This window comes from Carcharhinus amblyrhynchos, unplaced genomic scaffold, assembly GCF_965287045.1.
Source record: "Carcharhinus amblyrhynchos unplaced genomic scaffold, sCarAmb.v2.hapA chromosome_289, whole genome shotgun sequence".
In the NCBI taxonomy this organism is placed as follows: Eukaryota; Metazoa; Chordata; class Chondrichthyes; order Carcharhiniformes; family Carcharhinidae; genus Carcharhinus; species Carcharhinus amblyrhynchos.
The window spans coordinates 165083-189189 of record NW_027650029.1 but is presented as its reverse complement, the minus strand read 5'-3'; the positions used below and the strand labels follow the sequence as shown (position 1 = coordinate 189189).

General features: G+C 54.9%; 1 protein-coding gene across 1 annotated transcript; it reads right to left on the bottom strand.

Moving 5' to 3' along the window:
- Positions 1–789: 789 nt before the first annotated feature.
- Positions 790–24107, bottom strand: pelo (pelota mRNA surveillance and ribosome rescue factor). The gene is made up of 13 exons (XM_080183443.1): positions 24011–24107; positions 22911–23003; positions 21316–21466; positions 19290–19380; positions 16555–16718; positions 15020–15080; positions 13232–13393; positions 11088–11134; positions 10354–10427; positions 6829–6900; positions 3569–3643; positions 1946–1977; positions 790–1169 (listed from the first exon to the last, which is right to left on the bottom strand). Exons 1-13 carry the CDS (start codon positions 24049–24051, stop codon positions 1075–1077), a joined length of 1158 nt encoding a protein of 385 aa, XP_080039569.1. The 5' UTR covers positions 24052–24107; the 3' UTR covers positions 790–1074.

The following is a 24107-nucleotide window of genomic DNA, read 5'->3' as shown; positions in this document are numbered from 1 at the left end:
GGGGGAGCCACCATCTTGAACCCACTGCACTCCCCACTGTGTGTGTGTGTGTGTGTGTGTGTGGTGTAGGTACACCCACGGCACTGTTAGGGAGGGAGCTCCAGGATTTTGACCCCAGATATAGTGGGTTCCCCGGAGGGAATGGCCAATATATTTCCAAGTCGGGATGGTGGGTTGGGGACTCGGAGTCGGGGGGTCTTGCAGACGGTGGGTGATCCTCATGCATCCGCTACCCCCCCCTCCGCCCCTTGTCCTTCTGGGTGGTGGGTTTGGAAGGTGCTGTGGAAGGAGCCTTGGCGAGTCGCTGCGGGGTATCTTGTAGAGGGTACACACTGTGTGCGTGGGTGGTGGAGGGAGTGAGTGTTGAGGGTGGGGGTTAGTATGTTGATTGAGCGGAGGGGAGGGGGGGCCGCTTTGTCCTGGATGGTGTCGAGCTTCTCGGGTGTGGTTGGGAGCCGCACCCATCCCAGGCGAGTGGGGAGAGCGTCCCATCGCACTCCTGACTGGTGTCCTTGTGGATGGTGGGACAGGCTTTGGGAAGGGGGGGAGGGGGAGTCAGGAGGTGAGTTACTCCCCGCAGGATTCCCAGCCTCTGACCTTCTCTGGGAGACACAGTATTGATGTGGCTGGGACCCAGTTCAGTTTCTGTTCAATGGTAACCCCCAGGATGTTGATAGTGGGGGAGGGGGGGATTCAGCGATGGTGATGCCATGTCAAGGCGGGTGGGGGAGATGGTTAGATGAGGTGTGTGATGGGTGGGAGACTGATGGGATATAGAATTGCCTCGTGTCCCAGAGTTAAGTTTGTATTTATTGCAGGAATATCGCTGCTTTACATTATCCATTAGGACTCACACAGGTCCCCAAATCATCATAACACCATCTTCAAAATGGCCGCCATATTGGCGCCATCTTGGTCACTCCCAGGGCCGTCTCTCCATCGCCTCCCCGCGAATCACAACCCACACCCCCAACAGACTGCTCCAGGCTCCCCGTCTCCCCACCCCCTCGCTCTTTCTCCTCGCTGCAGCCCCCTTCCTTCCCACCCCCACTCCCCTCAGGGTCCACGTCAGGCCTAGTCGCTGTCCGAGTTCGACTCATCCTCCTGGTCGGAGAGTTCGGAGACCGGGAATCGCAGGATCGCCGCCACCCCAGTCAGCTGGTTCAGTTCTGAGGGAGCGGAGAGGAGGGGGCAGGGGGAGAGAGAGAGAAGAATGATAGGTTAACATTGGTGGGGTGGATAATGTGATGAATATTTGGTGTGGGTGCAGTACTGGGTGTAGCGGGGGGAGGGGGAGTGGGGGCAGAACCTCAAAAGTGATAGCCCTCATGCACAGCACGGTGCTACAGTGGGTTAACACTGCTGCCTCACAGCCCCAGGGACCCGGGTTCGATTCCAGGCTCGGGTCACTGTCTGTGTGGAGTCTGCACATTCTCCCCATGTCTGCGTGGGTTTTCTCCGGTTTCCTCCCGCAGTCTGAAAGACGTGCTGGTTAGGGTGGATTGGGCCGTGCTAAATTCTCCCTCGGTGTCAGGGGGATTAGGAGGGTAAACGTGTGGGGGTGACGGGGGTAGGATCTGGGTGGGATTGTGGTCAGTGTAGACTCGATGGGCCGAATGGCCTCCTTCTGCACTGTGGGGTTTCTGTGATACACACAAAACAGCGAGGGACATTGGGACAGATAGAAATACATTTCCCAGACCCTCTGGCTGTACCAGGGACCCCAATTTCGGTCTCTCTCTGTCTCTCCCTTTCTCTCTCTCGCTTTCTCTCCCTCGCTGACTCTGTGCCTCCCTCTCTCTCTCTCTGTCTCTCTCTCTCTGTCTCTGTCTGTCTCTCTCTCTCTCTGTCTCTCTCTCTCTCTCTCTCTGTCTCTCTCTCTCTGTCTCTCTCTCTCTCTCTGTCTCTCTCTCGACCCAAAACCCAAAGCGGTGTGTATACTCACGTTCACCCGATACATGCAGACTGGAAAACATTCTGTGAAAGACAGACGAAAGGAGTTGTGGGGGGATGTGGGAGAGACAGAGAGAGAGAGAGAGAGGCAGAGAGAGAAAGAGCAAGAGATGGAGAGTGAGAGAAGCAGAGAGTGAGAGGTGGATAGAAAAGGTGAGAAGACAAAGAAAATAAAGAGGAATTAGGAAACTTGTCACCGACTGGGAGAGAATTAAAAACATCCTTTTATACATCTGTTCTCTGCCTGTTCCGATCGTGCAGGTACAGCGGGCAGTAAAGAAGGGAAATGGTCTGTAGGCCTTCAGAGCGAGAGGATTGGAGTGTAGGGACAGGGATGTTTTACTGCAATTGCACAGGGTGAGGCCACACCTGGAGTATTGGGAGCAGGTTTTGAGTCTCCTTATCTGAGGAAGGATGTTCCTCGCTACAGAGGGAGGCACAGCGAGGGGTTTCCCAGGCTGATCCCTGGGACGGCGGGTCCGTCGATACGAGGAGAGACTGAGTGGGTTCGGATTCTATTCACTGGAGATTCGAAGAGGGGGATCTGATAGAAACTTATCAAATTCTAACAGGGTTAGACAGGGGAGATTCAGAAAGCATGTTCCCCAGGGTGGGGGGAGTCCAGAACCGGGGGGGGGGGGGGGGAGGGGGGGTCACAGTTTGAGGATGAGGGGGTGAACCTTTTAGGGACTGAGGGTGAGGGAGAAATGTCTTCACCCAGAGGGTGGGGAATGTGTGGGATTCACTCCCACAGGAAGTAGTTGGGGATAAAACGATGTGGGATTTCGGGAAGGAATGGGATTTGGCTCTTGGGGCTGAAGGGATGGAGGGATATGGGGGGGGGCGGGGTGCGGGGGATCAGGATATTGAATTGGATGATCAGCCACGATGGGAATGAATGGGGGGAGGCAGGGAGGGCCGAATGGCCTCCTGCTGATTCCAGTTTCTCTGTTTTCCCCAAGGAGTGTGTGTGTGTGTGTGTGTGGGGTCTGGGTGGATATATCCTGGCCTCAAGGACGGCGACCGCGCCACCGCTCAACTCTCGGCCACCGCACGGCAATTGAACTCTCAGTGACCATGCGGCAATTGAGCTCTCAGTGACCATGCGGCAATTGAACTCTCAGTGACCAAGCGGCAATTGAGCTCTCAGTGACCATGCGGCAATTGAACTCTCAGTGACCATGCGGCAATTGAGCTCTCAGTGACCATGCGGCAATTGAGCTCTCAGTGACCATGCGGCAATTGAGCTCTCAGTGACCATGCGGCAATTGAGCTCTCAGTGACCATGCGGCAATTGAACTCGCAGTAACCATGCGGCAATTGAACTCGCAGTGACCATGCAGCAATTGAGCTCTCAGTGACCATGCGGCAATTGAACTCGCAGTGACCATGCGGCAATTGAACTCGCAGTGACCATGCGGCAATTGAACTCGCAGTGACCATGCGGCAATTGAACTCGCAGTGACCATGCGGCAATTGAACTCTCAGTGACCGCACAGAAGGCTGCTGGCAAGTGGGGGGTTGGGGAATGAGTGAAAATGTCGCCACCGATACGATAACAAGCGCCTGGTTCTGGGCAGCACAAAACCCTCCCATCTTCCTCCCCCCGTCTCACCTCACGGTGCCCCCATTGTCCCGAACACTGTCCACCAGCTTCACATAACGGTTGCGTTTTGCAATGTCTTGGCTCCTGTTTAGGGAAGGGAAAGGACAAGTGGGTTAACAGAAAGATCTACTGTGGTTCTCTCTTCATATATATTGATGCAGGAATGACAGGTGTAGAAATCCAGGTCAACAATCCACTGGGTCAGTGCCGAGAGAGCACCGCACCGTGGGAGGGTCAGTGCCGAGGGAGCGCCACACTGCGGGAGGGTCGGTGCTGAGGGAGTGCTGCACCGCGGGAGGGTGGGTGCCGAGGGAGCGCCGCACCGCGGGAGGGTGGGTGCCAAGGGAGCGCCGCACCGCGGGAGGGTGGGAGCTGAGGGAGCGCCGCACTGCGGGAGGGTGGGAGCCGAGGGAGCGCCGCACTGCGGGAGGGTGGGTGCCAAGGGAAATTGACCCAAGTGTCAGTGGGAATAGCTGGGGTAAATATGTGGGGCGCCTGGGTGGGATTGTGGTTGGTGAAGACTCAATGGCCTTTTGCACTGTAGGGATTCTACAATTCTATGATTCTCCCCTCTGTACTCTATGAACAGTATGCTTTGTCTGTACAGCGCGCAAGAAACAATACTTTTCACTGTATCCCGATACACGGGACAATAATAAATCAAATCCTTTTCCTTCTCCCCTCTGTACTCTACGAACGGTATGCTTTGTCTGTACAGCGCGCAAGAAACAATACTTTTCACTGGATCCCGATACACGTGACAATAATAAATCAAATCAAATCAAATCCTTTCTGAATTTTGAATCTGGTGTAATCTCGTTCCCCTGGTAAATATTTCACTCTGTGTACTCGATGTTCAGGTGCAGACCCTTTGTGAATTTGTTCAGTAAGTTTCCTCCCAGGGTTTCGAGGGGTTAAAGGTGCATCAAGTGCTACAGAAGGGGTATTTTGACCCCCAGACTCTGCTTCTCTCTCTACAGATGCTGCCAGACCCGCTGAGATTCTCCAGCATTTTCTGGTTTTACTTCAGATTTCCAGCATCCGCGGTATTTTGCTTTTACTTTATCCGGGCTTGGGATCAGTTCTGACCAGTGCTAAGCATAGCCGAGTTAGTGACCGTAAGATAGAGGAGTAGAATTAGGCCATTGGGCCCATCGAGTCTGTCCTGTTGTTCGATTGAGGCCGAGTGAGTTCCTCAACCCATTTCCCCTGCCTTTTCCCCGTAACCCCTGATCCCCACGCCAGTCTAAATGGGGAGGTTTTGGCCCAGTGGTGTTATTGCTAGATTATTAATGCAGAAACACAGCTAATGTTCTGGGGGATCCGGGTTCGAATCCCACCACAGCAGATGGTGGAATCTGAATTCAATAAAAAATATCTGGAATTAAGAATCTACTGATGACGTCCTGTCGGAAAATCCCATCTGGTTCATCAATGTCCCTTTAGGGAAGGAAATCTGCCGTCCTTACCCTGTCTGGCTTGGATGGTACGGTGGAACACTGGGTTAGCACTGCTGCCTCACAGGGACCTGGGTTCGATTCCCGGCTCGGGTCACTGTCTGTATGGAGACTGTACATTCTCCCCGTGTCTGAGTGGGTTTCCTCCGGGTGCTGCAGTTTCCTCCCACAGTCCAAAGATGTGTAGGTTAGGGTGGATTGGCCGTGCTAAATTGTCCCTTAGTGTCCAAAGATGTGTAGGTTAGGGGGGATTGGCCGTGCTAAATTGTCCCTTACTGTCCAAAGATGTGTAGGTTAGGGGGATTGGCCGTGCTAAATTGTCCCTTAGTGTCCAAAGATGTGTAGGTTAGGGTGGATTGGCCGTGCTAAATTGTCCCTTACTGTCCAAAGATATGTAGGTTAGGGGGATTGGCCGTGCTAAATTGTCCCTTAGTGTCCAAAGATGTGTAGGTTAGGGGGGATTGGCCGTGCTAAATTGTCCCTTAGTGTCCAAAGATGTGCAGGTTAGGGGGGATTGGCCGTGCTAAATTGTCCCTTAGTGTCCAAAGATGTGTAGGTTAGGGGGGATTGGCCGTGCTAAATTGTCCCTTAGTGTCCAAAGATGTGTAGGTTAGGGTGGATTGGCCGTGCTAAATTGCCCCTTAGTGTCAGGGGGATTCGCAGGGTAAATAAGTGGGGTTGCAGTAATAGGGCCTGGGCGGGATTGTGGTCGGTGTAGATTCGATGGGCTGAATGGCCTCTTTCTGCACCGTGGGGATTCTATAAGACACGTGACCCGTGTGGTGGATTCTCAACTGCCCTCCGAGGGCAACTAGGGATGGGCAATAAATACTGACCCAGGCAGCGACGCCCGTGTCCCACCAATGAGTAAAATAAAGTTCACTCGATGACTCGCCCTCCCCCCACCCCGTCTGTGGGAGTGAATTCCACAGATTCCCCATCCTCTGGCTGAAGAAATTCCTCCCCATCTCCATTCTAAAGGGTCGTCCCGTTACTCTGAGGCTGTGTCCTCGGACCCCAGTCTTCCCCAGTCATGGGAAACATCTCCCCCCCAACCCACCCCCCCGTATCCACTCTATCCCGGGACTTTCAAACGTACAGGAAGGGGTTAAGGGCCCAGGCCTCATGAGAAAACAGCAAAGAGAAGGAAGAACGAGCGGGAGAAGGTTCTAGAAGGGGTAATTTGACAAGGAAGTGGACTGTGAAAGATCTGACACTGAGCGAGTTCCCAAGAAGAAAGATGTGTTGGTCCACAGATCTCTGAAGGAGGAAAGGCAGGTTCATAGGGTGGTGGAAAAGGGACATGGGACACTCCTCTTTACTAATCGGGGTACAGAAGCAGAGAGGTCACGATGGAGCTGTAGAGAACCACAGTGAGACCACAGCTGTGGGCAGTTCTGGTCACCACATTATAGGAAGGACGTAGAGGTGGAGGGGGGTGCAGAGGAGATACACCAGAACACTTCCGTCTCATTCTGAGGCTCCGGTCAGACCCCATTTGTGAGGAGTTTTGGGACCCATATCTAAGGAAGGACATGCCAGGCCTTGGAAAGGGTCCAGAGGAGGTTCACGAGAATGAACTATGACTCTCACCAACTCTTACCATAGAAAGCATCCTTTCCGGATGTACCACAGCTCGGTCTGGGCTCCTGCTCTGCCCAAGACCGCAAGGAACTACAAAAGGGTGGTGGATGTAGCCCCAATCCCATCACACAAACCAGCCTCCCATCCATTGACTCCGTCTACACTTCCCGCTGCCTCGGGGAGAACGTGCGCAGCAGGGGGGTGGTAAATTGAAGAAGGCAGCCTTACCTGAATAACTCATCGGTGATGAGAAGGATCTCTACAGCAAGCGCCTCATTCGCCTTCTCCACGTGTTTGATACTGCAGGGAGAGAGAGAGGAGGGAGGGGGTTAGTGAGGTGTCAGAGAACAGATTGGTGTGGGAGGGGAGGGAGGGGCTCTTCTATCCCAGGGTGGTGTGGGGACGGTTGGAAAGGGACAAAGACCGAGGTGCTGAGGGAGTCCCGCACTGTGGGAGGGTCAGTGCTGAGGGAGTCCCGCACTGTGGGAGGGTCGGTGCTAAGGGAGCGCCGCACTGTGGGAGGGTCAGTGCTGAGGGAGCGCCGCACTGTGGGAGGGTCAGTGCTGAGGGAGTCCCGCACTGTGGGAGGGTCGGTGGGGAGGGAGTCCCGCACTGTGGGAGGGTCGGTGCTGAGGGAGTCCCGCACTGTGGGGAGGGTCGGTGCTGAGGGAGTCCCGCACTGTGGGAGGGTCGGTGGGGAGGGAGTCCCGCACTGTGGGAGGGTCGGTGCTGAGGGAGTCCCGCACTGTGGGAGGGTCGGTGCTGAGGGAGTGCCGCACTGTGGAAGGGTCAGTGCTGAGGGAGCGCCGCAGTGTGGGAGGGTCGGTGCTGAGGGAGTCCCGCACTGTGGGAGGGTCGGTGCTGAGGGAGTCCCGCACTGTGGGAGGGTCGGTGCTGAGGGAGTCCCGCACTGTGGGAGGGTCGGTGCTGAGGTAGTCCCGCACTGTGGGAGGGTCGGTGCTGAGGGAGTCCCGCACTGTGGGAGGGTCGGTGCTGAGGGAGTCCCGCACTGTGGGAGGGTCGGTGCTGAGGGAGTCCCGCACTGTGGGAGGGTCAGTGCTGAGGGAGTCCCGCACTGTGGGAGGGTCGGTGCTGAGGGAGTCCCGCACTGTGGGAGGGTCGGTGCTGAGGGAGTCCCGCACTGTGGGAGGGTCGGTGCTGAGGGAGTCCCGCACTGTGGGAGGGTCGGTGCTGAGGGAGTCCCGCACTGTGGGGAGGGTCAGTGCTGAGGGAGTCCCGCACTGTGGGAGGGTCAGTGCTGAGGGAGTCCCGCACTGTGGGAGGGTCAGTGGGGAGGGAGTCCCGCACTGTGGTAGGGTCGGTGCTGAGGGAGTCCCGCACTGTGGGAGGGTCGGTGGGGAGGGAGTCCCGCACTGTGGTAGGGTCGGTGCTGAGGGAGTCCCGCACTGTGGGAGGGTCGGTGCTGAGGGAGTCCCGCACTGTGGGAGGGTCAGTGCTGAGGGAGTCCCGCACTGTGGGAGGGTCAGTGCTGAGGGAGTCCCGCACTGTGGGAGGGTCGGTGCTGAGGGAGTCCCGCACTGTGGGAGGGTTGGTGCTGAGGGAGTCCCGCACTGTGGGAGGGTCGGTGCTGAGGGAGTCCCGCACTGTGGGAGGGTCAGTGCTGAGGGAGTCCCGCACTGTGGGAGGGTCAGTGCTGAGGGAGTCCCGCACTGTGGGAGGGTCGGTGCTGAGGGAGTCCCGCACTGTGGGAGGGTTGGTGCTGAGGGAGTCCCGCACTGTGGGAGGGTCGGTGCTGAGGGAGTCCCGCACTGTGGGAGTGTTAGAAGTCAATCTTTCTGTCTGTTCCCTTTCTCTGGGAGGTGTGTGCGGACGGGCAGTTAAGAGTTAAACCTCAATCGCGTCCCTCCTCCCCCCTGAAGCGAGAGGCAAAAATTTGCAGCTTTCTTCCTCACACACCCAGCCCTCCACCCCGCCTCATTCTCTCTCTCCAACCCTCAGGCTGCTGTGTCTCAGACCTCAAACACACACCTGGTTTATTGATCCACCCTGTGAGAGCACTGGGCCATGGAGGGAGAGACACAGACACAGAGAGAGAGAGAGAGAGAGAGGGAGACAGAGAGAGAGAGGGAGACAGAGAGAGGGGGAGAGACACAGAGAGGGGGATGAGGGGTGAACGATGGGGTAAGCGGGGGGAAAGAGGGGAGGGAGAGAGAGGGCAGAAGGGGGTAGGGAGGGGGAGAAGGGGGAGAGCAGGGCAGAGACACAGCATGGGTTGGGCACAGAGTAAAGCTCCTTCTACACTGTCCCCCCATCAAACACTCCCAGGACAGGTACAGCACGGGGTTAGATACAGAGTAAAGCTCCCTCTACACTGTCCCCCCATCAAACACTCCCAGGACAGGTACAGCACGGGGTTAGATACAGAGTAAAGCTCCCTCTACACTGTCCCCCCATCAAAAACTCCCAGGGCAGGTACAGTACGGGGTTAGATACAGAGTAAAGCTCCCTCTACACTGTCCCCCCATCAAACACTCCCAGGACAGGTACAGCACGGGGTTAGATACAGAGTAAAGCTCCCTCTACACTGTCCCCATCAAACACTCCCAGGACCGGTATAGCACGGGGTTAGATACAGAGTAAACCTCCCTCGACACTGTCCCCCACCAAACACTCCCAGGACAGGTACAGCACGGGGTTAGATACAGAGTAAAACTCCCTCTACACTGTCCCCCCATCAAACACTCCCAGGACAGGTACAGCATGGGGTTAGATACAGAGTAAAGCTCTCTCTACACTGTCCCCCATCAAACACTCCCAGGACAGGTACAGCACGGGGTTAGATACAGAGTAAAGCTCCCTCTACACTGTCCCCCCATCAAACACTCCCAGGACAGGTACAGCACGGGGTTAGATACAGAGTAAAGCTCCCTCTACACTGTCCCCCCATCAAACACTCCCAGGACAGGTACAGCACGGGGTTAGATACAGAGTAAAGCTCCCTCTACACTGTCCCCCCATCAAAAACTCCCAGGGCAGGTACAGTACGGGGTTAGATACAGAGTAAAGCTCCTTCTACACTGTCCCCCATCAAACACTCCCAGGACAGGTACAGCACGGGGTTAGATACAGAGTAAAGCTCCCTCTACACTGTCCCCATCAAACACTCCCAGGACCGGTATAGCACGGGGTTAGATACAGAGTAAACCTCCCTCGACACTGTCCCCCACCAAACACTCCCAGGACAGGTACAGCACGGGGTTAGATACAGAGTAAAACTCCCTCTACACTGTCCCCATCAAACACTCCCAGGACCGGTATAGCACGGGGTTAGATACAGAGTAAACCTCCCTCTACACTGTCCCCCCCACCAAACACTCCCAGGACAGATACAGCACGGGGTTAGATACAGAGTAAACCTCCCTCTACACTGTCCCCCACCAAACACTCCCAGGACAGGTACAGCACGGGGTTAGATACAGAGTAAAGCTCCCTCTACACTGTCCCCATCAAACACTCCCAGGACAGGTACAGCACGGGGTTAGATACAGAGTAAAGCTCCCTCTACACTGTCCCCCAATCAAACACTCCCAGGACAGGTACAGCACGGGGTTAGATACAGAGTAAAGCTCCCTCTACACTGTCCCCCCATCAAACACTCCCAGGACAGGTACAGCACGGGGTTAGATACAGAGTAAAGCTCCCTCTACACTGTCCCCCATCAAACACTCCCAGCAGAAGCTAACCTGATGTGACACAGAGACTGTGGAAATCATTCTCACAGTGTGTCCTTACCCATAAAACGCTCTGTCTGGTTCATTTTGTAACATCTTGTAGAAATCGTCCAATGCTTTGACCTCACCTGCAGCCTGGGGGAGAGAGAGAGAGAGAGGGGTAGGTCACTCAGGGATAGTACAGCTGTTCGACAGGCTGAATGGCCTTCTCCTGTCCCTGTGTAACAGGCTGGAGAGAGAGGGGCTGAGTGGCCTCCTCCTGTCCCTGTGTAACAGGCTGGAGAGAGAGGGGCTGAGTGGCCTCCTCCTGTCCCTGTGTAACAGGCTGGAGAGAGAGGGGCTGAGTGGCCTCCTCCTGTCCCTGTGTAACAGGCTGGAGAGAGAGAGAGGGGCTGAGTGGGTGTATTACAGTTTGGTCTGGGCTCCCGCTCTGACCGAGACCCCGAGGAATTACAAAGACTCGTGAATGTGACCCAGTCCCATCACACAAACCCCAGCTTCCCATCCATTGACTCTGTCTACACTTCCCGCTGCCTCGAGGAAAAGCCCAGTCGGTGTAGTGAAGGACCCCCCGCGCCCCGCACCCCCTCCCCCTCCGACCCCACACACCCCGGACATTCTCTCTTCCACCTTCTTCCGTCGGGGAAAAAGATACAAAAGTCTGAGGTCCCGTACCGACCGACTCAAGAACAGCTTCTTCCCTGCTGCTGTCAGACTTTTGAATGGACCTACCTCGCATTAAGCTGATCTTTCTCTCGAGTGCGACAGGGTGAAGAATAGATGGGTAAATCTTACCTTCGTGTCAGCAAGTCTCCCGACCACACTGGAATCCGAGAGGACTTCTAAAAGACAGGATACGGAGAGGGGTCAGGTCCCAGTTGCGATTCCCAACTCCCAGTGCTTATCAACTCCAGCTAGGCCGACACCTTAACCTGACACCCCTCCCTATCTCTGTAACCTCCTCCAGCCCCTCTGCACCCCCTCCCTATCTCTGTAACCTCCTCCAGCCCCTCTGCACCCCCTCCCTATCTCTGTAACCTCCTCCAGCCCCCTACACCCCCTCCCTATCTCTGTAACCTCCTCCAGCCCCCTACACCCCCTTCCTATCTCTGTAACCTCCTCCAGCACCCCCTGCACCCCCTCCATATCTCTGTAACCTCTTACACCCCCCTCCCTGTCTCTGTAACCTTCTCCAGTCCCCCCCTACACCCCCTCCCTATCTCTCTAACCTCCTCCAGCCCTGTGGGAGGGTCAGTGCTGCACTGTCAAGAATTCAGTGCTCCCTCCCTGACTGTACACAATCCCAAACCCCTTCCCGTTCACTCCCACTGTACACAATCCCAATCCCCTTCCCGTTCACTCCCACTGTACACAATCCCAATCCCCTTCCCGTTCACTCCCACTGTACACAATCCCAATCCCCTTCCCGTTCACTCCCACTGTACACAATCCCAATCCCCCTTCCCACTCACTCCCACTGTACACAATCCCAATCCCCCTTCCCACTCACTCCCACTGTGCATAATCCCAATCCCCTTCCCGTTCACTCCCACTGTACACAATCCCAATCCCCTTCCCGTTCACTCCCCCTGTACACAATCCCAATCCCCCTTCCCACTCACTCCCACTGTACACAATCCCAATCCCCTTCCCGTTCACTCCCACTGTACACAATCCCAATCCCCTTCCCGTTCACTCCCACTGGACACAATCCCAATCCCCTTCCCATTCACTCCCACTGTACACAATCCCAATCCCCTTCCCGTTCACTCCCACTGTACACAATCCCAATCCCCTTCCCGTTCACTCCCACTGTACACAATCCCAATCCCCTTCCCGTTCACTCCCACTGTACACAATCCCAATCCCCTTCCCGTTCACTCCCACTGTACACAATCCCGATCCCCCTTTCCGTTCACTCCCACTGTACACAATCCCAATCCCCTTCCCGTTCACTCCCACTGTACACAATCCCAATCCCATTCCCGTTCACTCCCCCTGTACACAATCCCAATCCCCCTTCCCACTCACTCCCACTGTACACAATCCCAATCCCCCTTCCCACACACTCCCACTGTGCATAATCCCAATCCCCTTCCCGTTCACTCCCACTGTACACAATCCCAATCCCCTTCCCGTTCACTCCCCCTGTACACAATCCCAATCCCCCTTCCCACTCACTCCCACTGTACACAATCCCAATCCCCTTCCCGTTCACTCCCACTGTACACAATCCCAATCCCCTTCCCGTTCACTCCCACTGGACACAATCCCAATCCCCTTCCCGTTCACTCCCACTGTACACAATCCCAATCCCCTTCCCGTTCACTCCCACTGTACACAATCCCAATCCCCTTCCCGTTCACTCCCACTGTACACAATCCCAATCCCCTTCCCGTTCACTCCCACTGTACACAATCCCAATCCCCTTCCCGTTCACTCCCACTGTACACAATCCCGATCCCCCTTTCCGTTCACTCCCACTGTACACAATCCCAATCCCCTTCCCGTTCACTCCCACTGTACACAATCCCAATCCCATTCCCGTTCACTCCCCCTGTACACAATCCCAATCCCCCTTCCCACTCACTCCCACTGTACACAATCCCAATCCCCTTCCCGTTCACTCCCACTGTACACAATCCCAATCCCCTTCCCGTTCACTCCCACTGTACACAATCCCGATCCCCTTCCCGTTCGCTCCCACTGTACACAATCCCGATCCCCTTCCCGTTCACTCCCACTGTACACAATCCCAATCCCCTTCCCGTTCACTCCCACTGTACACAATCCCAATCCCCTTCCCGTTCACTCCCACTGTACACAATCCCAATCCCCTTCCCGTTCACTCCCACTGTACACAATCCCGATCCCCTTCCCGTTCATTACTCTGCGCCCCTGACGATGGTTCCTGTCTCTCGGTGTGACGGGATTCTCACCTTTGAGAGCGTACTTGTGTCCGGATGATGAGTGGACCTGCAGGAATTTGGAGCGATTCTCCAGGATGAGTTTAATGTCCATCTTTACCGCCTGATCAAACATGTAATTACAGAACTGTTCCTTCACAAAACCAGGGCTCGCCACTAGGACACACTTCACCACTGTGTGGGAGAGAGGGGGAGAGTTAGACAGCACAGGGGGGAGAGGCAGAGAGGGAGGGAGGCAGAGAGGGAGGGAGGCAGAGGGGGAGGGAGGCAGAGGGGGAGGGAGAGAAGGGAACGTGCGGGGAGAGACGGGGAGAGAGTCAGAGAGGAGAGGGATGGAGAGAGGGAGTCAGAGAAAGAGAGGGGAAGAGCAGGAGAAAGAGAGGGAGAGAGAGAACGAGAGAGGGAGGAATTGGGGAGTGTGGGAGAGACTGACAGAGTGGGTATAGGGAGAGGAGTGAGTGAGAGCAGAGAGTAAGAGGTGAAGAGAAAATGATAGAATCCCAGCAGTGCAGGAGGAGGCCATCGGCACCGACCACAATTCCACCCAGGCCCTATCCCCAGAACCCCATGTGTTTACCTTAGCTGGTCACTCTGACACCAAGGGGTAATTTAGCACGGCCCAATCCACCCCTAACCAGCACGTCTTTCGGACTGCGGGAGGAAACCGGAGCACCCGGAGGAAACCCACGCAGACACGGGGAGAACGTGCAGACTCCACACAGACAGTGACCCTGAGCTGGGAATCGAACCCGGGTCCCTGGCACTGTGAGGCAGCAGTGCTGACCCACCGTGCCACCCATAGTGGGTGGGGGAAAGAGTGCATGTGGGGGAGGAGGGGGGGGGTGGTGGCAGGGGGACGGGATGGGAGAAGGGGCTGGGGGTGGGGCGAGGAGGGGCGGGGGCAGAGAGAGGGGCAGGGGGAGAGGGTGGAGATGGGGGGAGATTGTGGGGAAGGGGAAGCGGGGGGAGAGGGAGTGGTGGGGGAGCAGGGGGGAGAAATGGGCGGGAAAAGGGAGGGTGGAGATGGTGGGGAGAGGGGAGAGGGTGGAGGGAGGGGCGCAAGATGGGTGAAGGGGAGGAGGGAGGGAGCGGGGAGGGAAGTGGAAGGAACTGGGAGGGAGGGAGCGGGGAGGGAGGGAGGGAGCAGGGAGGGTCCGCAAGCCGGTGTGAGACAGAGCGAGAGATTGAGAGAGCTATGAATCTGTCAAACCACAGAGTGAGTGGCAGACAGAGTGTGAACGAGAGAGTGCGGTGGGGCGGGTAGTGGGTGCAGCAGGAAGAGGGAGGGTGAGACGGAGGGACAGACACGAGGGGATTATTAGAGAGAGGGAACGACAGAGAGGGGGAAACGGGGGAGGGTGGGATGAGAGCGGGACGGCACGAGGAAGACAGGAGCGAACCAACACAATCTGACACGTACACATGGACACACACACACACACACACACACACACACACACACACAGACACACTCACGCACAGACACAGACACACACACACACACGCACACACACACGCACACACACACAGACACACACACGCACACACACACAGACACACTCACACACACACGCACACACACACACACACACTCACACACACACACACGCACACACACACAGACACACACACGCACACACACACAGACACACACACACACACGCACACACACACAGACACACTCACACACACACGCACACACACACACACACACTCACACACACACACACGCACACACACACACACACAACGGGGACGGTGAGGACACTCTGAGCGCTGCTCTGTAAACCCGGTACTTACCGTCAAAGTTAATGTGTCGAATAATTCCCTGCATCACCGCTTCGTAAAACTTCTCCAGAGCCTGAGATCCAAAATAGAACCAAGAAAACATCACCATTTCCATCCACAACCCTTAGATACACTGTCGTTTCCCCCCTCTGGGACCGGGTGTCACAGTGCATTAGATACACTGTCCTTTCCCCACTCTGGGACCGGGTGTCACAGTGCGTTAGATACACTGTCCTTTCCCCACTCTGGGACCGGGTGTCACACTGCGTTAGATACACTGTCCTTTCCCCCTCTCTGGGACCGGGTGTCACAGTGCGTTAGACACACTGTCCTTTCCCCCACTCTGGGACCGGGTGTCACAGTGCTTTAGACACACTGTCCTTTCCCCCACTCTGGGACCGGGTGTCACAGTGCGTTAGATACACTGTCCTTTCCCCCCACTCTGGGACCGGGTGTCACAGTGCGTTAGACACACTGTCCTTTCCCCCACTCTGGGACCGGGTGTCACAGTGCGTTAGATACACTGTCCTTTCCCCCCCTCTGGCACCGGGTGTCAGAGTGCGTTAGATACACTGTCCTTTCCCCCACTCTGGGACCGGGTGTCACACTGCGTTAGATACACTGTCCTTTCCCCCTCTCTGGCACCGGGTGTCACAGTGCGTTAGATACACTGTCCTTTCCCCCTCTCTGGGACCGGGTGTCACAGTGCGTTAGATACACTGTCCTTTCCCCCTCTCTGGGACCGGGTGTCACAGTGCGTTAGATACACTGTCCTTTCCCCCTCTCTGGGACCGGGTGTCACAGTGCGTTAGATACACTGTCGTTTCCCCCCTCTGGGACCGGGTGTCACAGTGCATTAGATACACTGTCCTTTCCCCACTCTGGGACCGGGTGTCACAGTGCATTAGATACACTGTCCTTTCCCCCTCTCTGGGACCGGGTGTCACAGTGCGTTAGATACACTGTCCTTTCCCCCTCTCTGGGACCGGGTGTCACAGTGCGTTAGATACACTGTCCTTTCCCCCTCTCTGGGACCGGGTGTCACAGTGCGTTAGATACACTGTCCTTTCCCCCTCTTTGGGACCGGGTGTCACAGTGCATTAGATACACTGTCCTTTCCCCACTCTGGGACCGGGTGTCACAGTGCATTAGATACACTGTCCTTTCCCCCTCTCTGGGACCGGGTGTCACAGTGCGTTAGATACACTGTCCTTTCCCCCTCTCTGGGACCGGGTGTCACAGTGCGTTAGATACACTGTCCTTTCCCCCACTCTGGGACCGGGTGTCACAGTGCGTTAGATACACTGTCCTTTCCCCCACTCTGGGACCGGGTGTCACAGTGCGTTAGATACACTGTCCTTTCCCCGTCTCTGGGACCGGGTGTCACAGTGCGTTAGATACACTGTCCTTTCCCCCACTCTGGGACCGGGTGTCACAGTGCGTTAGATACACTGTCCTTTCCCCCTCTCTGGGACCGGGTGTCACAGTGCGTTAGATACACTGTCCTTTCCCCCTCTCTGGGACCGGGTGTCACGGTGCGCCTGTACCTTGTCGTGTTGGGTGCAGCTGCCCTTGCGTTTCCGGGGGATGGTGGTCTCCACTTTGGCCCGCAGGACGGTCATACTGGACGTGACGAGGCAGATGTGGGCCAGTCCCTCCTGCATAACCACCGCTGCCAAGTCTGCATTGTGACTGGGGTCACACGCCTGTTCTGGGGGCACAGAGAGAGAGAGACGTTACACAGTTGAGTCGATTCAGGTACATCATCACAGGTATAAGAGAAGAGGGCAGTGGGACAATAAGGGGAGAAAGTGAACCCCATCAGTCAGCAGAACAGCTGACAGAAAGCATCGTCTCTCTGGCAAAGGTACCAAAGAAGACAGGACGTCCCAGACAGGAGAATCATCGAGAAAGACGGTGTAATCCCAAAATGAAACGTTTGTATCGAAGGCCGAGCAGCGGCGTTCCTAAGACAAGTATTTCTGTTGAATTCAGCCAGTCAGTTTAAATCAGGCACTTAGATACCAAGAACCTTTTGAATTTGAAACTGATGGTGTTGGCAACCTGCCAGTCCTGTTGTCGGGGATATTGATCGGTTATCACAGGGATAAGAGAAGAGGGCAGTGGGGCAACAAACAGAGGAAGGAACTGCCGTCTGCCGGTGTAACAGCCTCATGGATGTCTTAAAAGAAAGCTTCACCTCAATCGCAAAGGTACCAAAGAAGGCAGAAGTTCCAGACAGAAGGATCCACAGAGAAGGCCCAGAATATTCCAGAAAACCCCAAACAAGGTTGTAATTTAGGCAGAGTGACTAAAATTCTATTTGATATTGTTAATGAGTGGGAATTGTAGGGCCTGGGTGGGACTGTGGTCAGTGCAGACTCGATGGGCCGACTGGCCTCTTTATGTACTCTAGGGATTCTATGGCACGACCATCGCTGAATCCCCCCCACCCCCACTGCCCAACTATCACCATCCTGGGGGTTACCATTGAACAGAAATTGAACTGGGTCCCAGCCATATCAATACTGTGTCTCCCAGAGCAGGTCAGAGGCTGGGAATCCTGCGGAGAGTAACTCACCTCCTGACTCTCCCCCTTCCCAAAGCCTGTCCCACCATCCACAAGGACACAAGTCAGGAGTGTGATGGGACGCTCTCCACTCGCCTGGGATGGGTGCGGCTCCCAACAACACTCGAGAAGCTCGACACCATCCAGGACAAAGCAGCCCCCACTCCCCCACCCCCAGCTCGATCAACACACTAACCCCCACCTTCGACACTCACTCCCTCCACCACCCACGCACAGTGTGTACCGTCTACAAGATACCCCGCAGCGACTCGCCAAGGCTCCTTCCACAGCACCTGCCAAACCCATCACCTCCACCACCAAGGACACACACACTCACAAAATATATCAGCCGTTCCTTCGCTGTTACTGGGGTCGAAATCCTGGAACTCCCTCCCTAACAGTGCTGTGGGTGTACCTACACCACACACTGGAGACCACAGCAGATGGTGACTAATGTTGGCAAGTGCGAGGTGGTCCACTTTGGTAGGAAGAATGGTAGGAAGGATTATTACTTACGTGGCGAAAAACTGCAGCAGGCGACGGTGCAGAGGGACCTCGGGGTCCTTGTGCATGAGTCGCAAAAACCCAGCTTGCAGGTGCAGCAGGTGGTCAGGAAGGCGAATGGGATGCTGGCCTTCATAGCGAGGGGGATTGAATATAAAAGTAGGGAGGTCTTGCTGCAGCTGTATAGGGCATTGGTGAGGCCGCAGCTGGAGTACTGTGTGCAGTTTTGGGTGCCATACTTACGCAAGGATATTTTAGCCTTGGAGGGAGTGCAGAGGAGGTTTACTAGGCTGATTCAGGAGATGAGGGGGTTGAGCTATGAGGAGAGGCTGAATAGATTAGGCTTGTACTCGTTAGAGTTTAGAAGAATGAGGGGAGATCTCATTGAGACGTATAAGATGATGAACGGGATGGATAGGATAGAGGTGGAGAGACTCTTCCCGCTCAGAAAGGACAGTAGGACTAGGGGGCACAGCCTCAAGATAAAGGGGGGGCGGTTTAGAACGGAGTTGAGGAGGAACTTCTTCACTCAAAGGGTGGTGAATCTCTGGAATTCTCTGCCCATTGAAGTGGTGGAGGCTACCTCGCTAAATATTTTTAAGACGCGGGTTGATGGGTTTTTGATGAGAGAGGGGATGAAGGGTTATGGGGAGAGGGCGGGAATGTAGAACTGAGCCACGACAGATCAGCCACAATCTTACTGAATGGCGGGGCAGGCTCGAAGGCCTAGTTGGCCTACTCCTGCTCCTATTTCTTATGTTATTATGTTCTTACGTTCAACTTTTACAGATGCCCCATAGAAAGCATCCTTTCCGGATGTATCACAGCTTGGTCTGGACTCCTGCTCTGCCCAAGACCGCAAGGAACTACAAAAGGGTGGTGAATGTAGCCCCAATCCCATCACACAAACCAGCCTCCCATCCATTGACTCCGTCTACACTTCCCGCTGCCTCGGGGAAAAGCAGCCGGCATAATCAAGAACGTCCCCCACACACACCGGACATTCTCTCTTCCACCTTCTTCCGTTGGGAAAAAGATACAAAAGTCTGAGGTCCCGTACCGACCGACTCAAGAACAGCTTCTTCCCTGCTGCTGTCAGACTTTTGAATGGACCTATCTTATATGAAGCAGATCTTTCTCTCCAGCCGAGCTAACAGGACCTGGGGAGAGGTCTGAGAGAGGGAATACCAGTCTTCACAAGACACATACCTATTCGTTCAAGGACCACACTGTCCCACTGTTTCTTAGCGAGGGTAAACTTCCGGTTTAATTCCAGCTCTATGGTGTGATAGGCACCCATCTGTCAGAGAGAGAGAGAACGTCACTCCCACTGTGACAAAACCCCCTCGATTAGATTCCAGTCTGTAACTCACTCCCGGGTATCTGTTATTCTATATATAAACCACCCCGAACCCCTCGATTAGATTCCAGTCTGTAACTCACTCCCGGGTATCTGTTATTCTGTATATAAACCACCCCGAACCCCTCGATTAGATTCCAGTCTGTAACTCACTCCCGGGTGTCTGTTATTCTGTATATAAACCACCCCGAACCCCTCGATTAGATTCCAGTCTGTAACTCACTCCCGGGTATCTGTTATTCTATATATAAACCACCCCGAACCGCTCGATTAGATTCCAGTCTGTAACTCACTCCCGGGTATCTGTTATTCTATATATAAACCACCCCGAACCCCTCGATTAGATTCCAGTCTGTAACTCACTCCCGGGTATCTGTTATTCTGTATATAAACCACCCCGAACCCCTCGATTAGATTCCAGTCTGTAACTCACTCCCGGGTATCTGTTATTCTGTATATAAACCACCCCGAACCCCTCGATTAGATTCCAGTCTGTAACTCACTCCCGGGGAGCTGTTATTCTATATATAAACCACCCCGAACCCCTCGATTAGATTCCAGTCTGTAACTCACTCCCGGGTATCTGTTATTCTATATATAAACCACCCCGAACCCCTCGATTAGATTCCAGTCTGTAACTCACTCCCGGGTATCTGTTATTCTGTATATAAACCACCCCGAACCCCTCGATTAGATTCCAGTCTGTAACTCACTCCCGGGTATCGGTTATTCTGTATATAAACCCCCCCGAACCCCCCGATTAGATTCCAGTCTGTAACTCACTCCCGGGGAGCTGTTATTCTGTATATAAACCACCCCGAACCCCTCGATTAGATTCCAGTCTGTAACTCACTCCCGGGTATCTGTTATTCTATATATAAACCACCCCGAACCCCTCGATTAGATTCCAGTCTGTAACTCACTCCCGGGTATCTGTTATTCTATGTATAAACCACCCCGAACCCCTCGATTAGATTCCAGTCTGTAACTCACTCCCGGGTATCTGTTATTCTATATAAAAACCACCCCGAACCGCTCGATTAGATTCCAGTCTGTAACTCACTCCCGGGTATCTGTTATTCTATAAAGAAACCACCCTGAACCCCTCGATTAGATTCCAGTCTGTAACTCACTCCCGGGTATCTGTTATTCTATATATAAACCACCCCGAACTCCTTGCTTAGATTCCAGTCTGTAACTCACTCCCGGGTATCTGTTATTCTGTATATAAACCACCCGGAACCCCTCGATTAGATTCCAGTCTGTAACTCACTCCCGGGTATCTGTTACTCTGTATATAAACCATCCTGAACCCCTCGATTAGATTCCAGTCTGTAACTCACTCTCGGGTATCTGTTATTCTGTATATAAACCACCCCGAACCCCTCAATTAGATTCCAGTCTGTAACTCACTCCCGGGTATCTGTTATTCTATATATAAACCACCCCGAACCCCTCGATTAGATTCCAGTCTGTAACTCACTCCCAGGTATCTGTTATTCTATATATAAACCACCCCGAACCCCTCGATTAGATTCCAGTGTGTAACTCACTCCCAGGTATCTGTTATTCTATATATAAACCACCCCGAACCCCTCGATTAGATTCCAGTCTGTAACTCACTCCCGGGTATCTGTTATTCTATATATAAACCACCCCGAACCCCTCGATTAGATTCCAGTCTGTAACTCACTCCCGGGTATCTGTTATTCTATATATAAACCACCCTGAACCCCTCGATTAGATTCCAGTGTGTAACTCACTCCCAGGTATCTGTTATTCTGTATATAAACCACCCCGAACCCCTCGATTAGATTCCAGTGTGTATCTCTCTCCCGGGAATCTGTTATTCCGTACATACAGCGATCTCCTCACCTTCACATACTCATTCTCCTGAATATTAGTCCCTTTCACACGCAGCATGCAAGCCTGAGCGTCAAAGTCAATGGTCTCCACACTGATGGTGAGGGTGGTCCTCACCCTGTTACTGCCCACACTGCCCGTCGATGACTCCAACTGCACCTTCCTGCAAAGGAGGGACAAACGCTGAGGGTTGGCACGTCAGGAGAGGCCCAGGCTGTGTCTTGGCCTAGAACCCAGTAGGCCCGAAATCCTCCGTTTGATTTATTATTGACACGTGTATTGGGATACAGTGAAAGGTATTGTTTCTTGTGCACTACACAGACAAAGCATACCGTTCATAGAGTACAGAGGGGAGAAGGAAAAGGATTCGATTTATTAGTGTGACGTGTATCGGGATACAGTGAAAAAGATCAACAACCTGTCCTGGTTCCCCCCCCACGCCGACACTATAGTTAAGAAAGCCCCACCAACGCCTCTACTTTCTCAGGGGGCTAAGGAAATTTGGCATGTCCGCTACGACTCTCACCAACTTTTACAGATGCCCCATAGAAAGCATTCTTTCCCGGATGTATCACAGCTCGGTCTGGGATCCTGCTCTGCCCAAGACCGCAAGGAACTACAAAAGGGTGGTGAATGTAGCCCCCAATCCCATCACACAAACCAGCCTCCCATCCATTGACTCCGTCTACACTTCCCGCTGCCTCGGGGAAAAGCAGCCGGGATAATTAAGGACCCCCCCACGCTCCCCGGACATTCTCTCTTCCACCTTCTTCCGTCGGGAAAAAGATACAAAAGTCTGAGGTCCCGTACCGACCGACTCAAGAACAGCTTCTTCCCTGCTGCTGTCAGACTTTTGAACGGACCTACCTCGCATTAAGCTGATCTTTCTCTACACCCTCGCTGTGACTGTAACACTACATTCTGCACCCTCTCCTTTCCTTCTCTATCAACGGTATGCTTTGTCTGTATAACGCGCAAGAAACAATACTTTTCACCGTATCCCGATACACGTGACAATAATAAATCAAATCGAGAGTAGATAAATAGGAGTTGTGGACTGCGTTGGTGAGAAACAGGAGCGAGGATGAGACCCACTCCTTCCCTCCCGGCTCCTCCCAAGCCATCCACCGTCATCACCACCCCCCCAGGAAAAGATTTACTAGGATGTTACCGGGGACTTGATGGATTGAGTTATAAGGAGAGGCTGGATAGACTGGGACTTTTTTCTCTGGAGTGTAGAGGGGTGATCTTATAGAGGTCTATAAAATAATGAGGGGCACAGATCAGCGAGATAGTCAATATCTTTTCCCCAAAGGTAGGGGAGTCTAAAACTAGAGGGCAGAGGTTTAAGGTGAGAGGGGAGAGGGTCCAGAGGGGCAATTCTTTCACCCAGAGGGTGGTGTGTGTCTGGAACGAGCTGCCAGAGGCAGTAGTAGAGACGGGGACAATTTTAAAAAGTATTTAGACAGTTCCATGGGTACGATGGGTATAGAGGGATATGGGGGCAAATGCGGGCAATTGGGGTTAGCTTAGGGGTTTAAAAAGAAAGGGGCAGCATGGAGAAGTTGGGCCGAAGGGCCTGTTTCCACGCTGGAAACCTCTCTTACCGGATGGTTGAGGCCCGGAGACTGTCTTTCACCTGCACCAGGTTGTAGGTGTGCCACATGTCCTCAGCTTCCTCGGGCATCAGGGTGATCTGCCTGTGGGAGGGAATGGACAGTCAGAGGGGCTCCGACACTCTCTGTCCCCCCCTCCCCACCCCCACCCCACCCCCCCCCCAGCACCCGACACGCACAGCGACAGCCCCGTGTGTGAACCGTCTACACCGCAGCGACTCGCCAAGGCTCCTTCCAAACCCACCACCCCCACCCCCACCCAGAAGGACAAGGGGGGGGGGGTGGCAGCAAACACATGGGGAGCACCCACCGCCTGCAAACTCCCCCCCACCCCCCCCCCCACACCACCGAGACCCCCAGACACACATCAGCCTTCAGTGAACAGCACCACCACCCCCTCCCCCCGGTTAACCACGTTCCCCCCCCCCCCCCCCCAGCCCCGGTTAACCGCGCTACCCCATCCTCTTCCCCCCCTCCCCTGGTTAACTGCCCCACCCCTCCCCCCCCCACCCGAGCTTGACCGTGCTACCCCTTCTCACCCCCTCTCTGGGTTGCCACGGTGACCCTCCCCCTCCTCTCTGGGTTGCCACGGTGACCCTCACCCCCTCTCTGGGTTGCCACAGTGACCCTCCCCCCACTCTCTGGGTTGCCACGGTGACCCTCCCCCATCTCTGGGTTGCCACGGTGACCCTCCCCCCTCTCTGGGTTGCCACGGTGACCCTCCCCCCTCTCTGGGTTGCCACGGTGACCCTCCCCTCTCTCTGGGTTTCCACGGTGACCCTCCCCCCTCTCTGGGTTGCCACGGTGACCCTCCCCTCTCTCTGGGTTTCCACGGTGACCCTCCCCCCTCTCTGGGTTGCCACGGTGACCCTCCCCCCCTCTCTGGGTTGCCACGGTGACCCTCCCCCCTCTCTGGGTTGCCACGGTGACCCTCCCCCCTCTCTGGGTTGCCACGGTGACCCTCCCCCCCTCTCTGGGTTGCCACGGTGACCCTCCCCCCTCTCTGGGTTGCCACGGTGACCCTCCCCCCTCTCTGGGTTGCCATGGTGACCCTCCCCCATCTCTGGGTTGCCATGGTGACCCTCACCCACCCAGAGCTGTCCCTGTCAATCAATTTGCTCAGCAGCTTCATCCTTCTTCCCCTCCCCCCAGGCTCCCACCGCCGCTCCTCCAAACTCCCAAACCCGG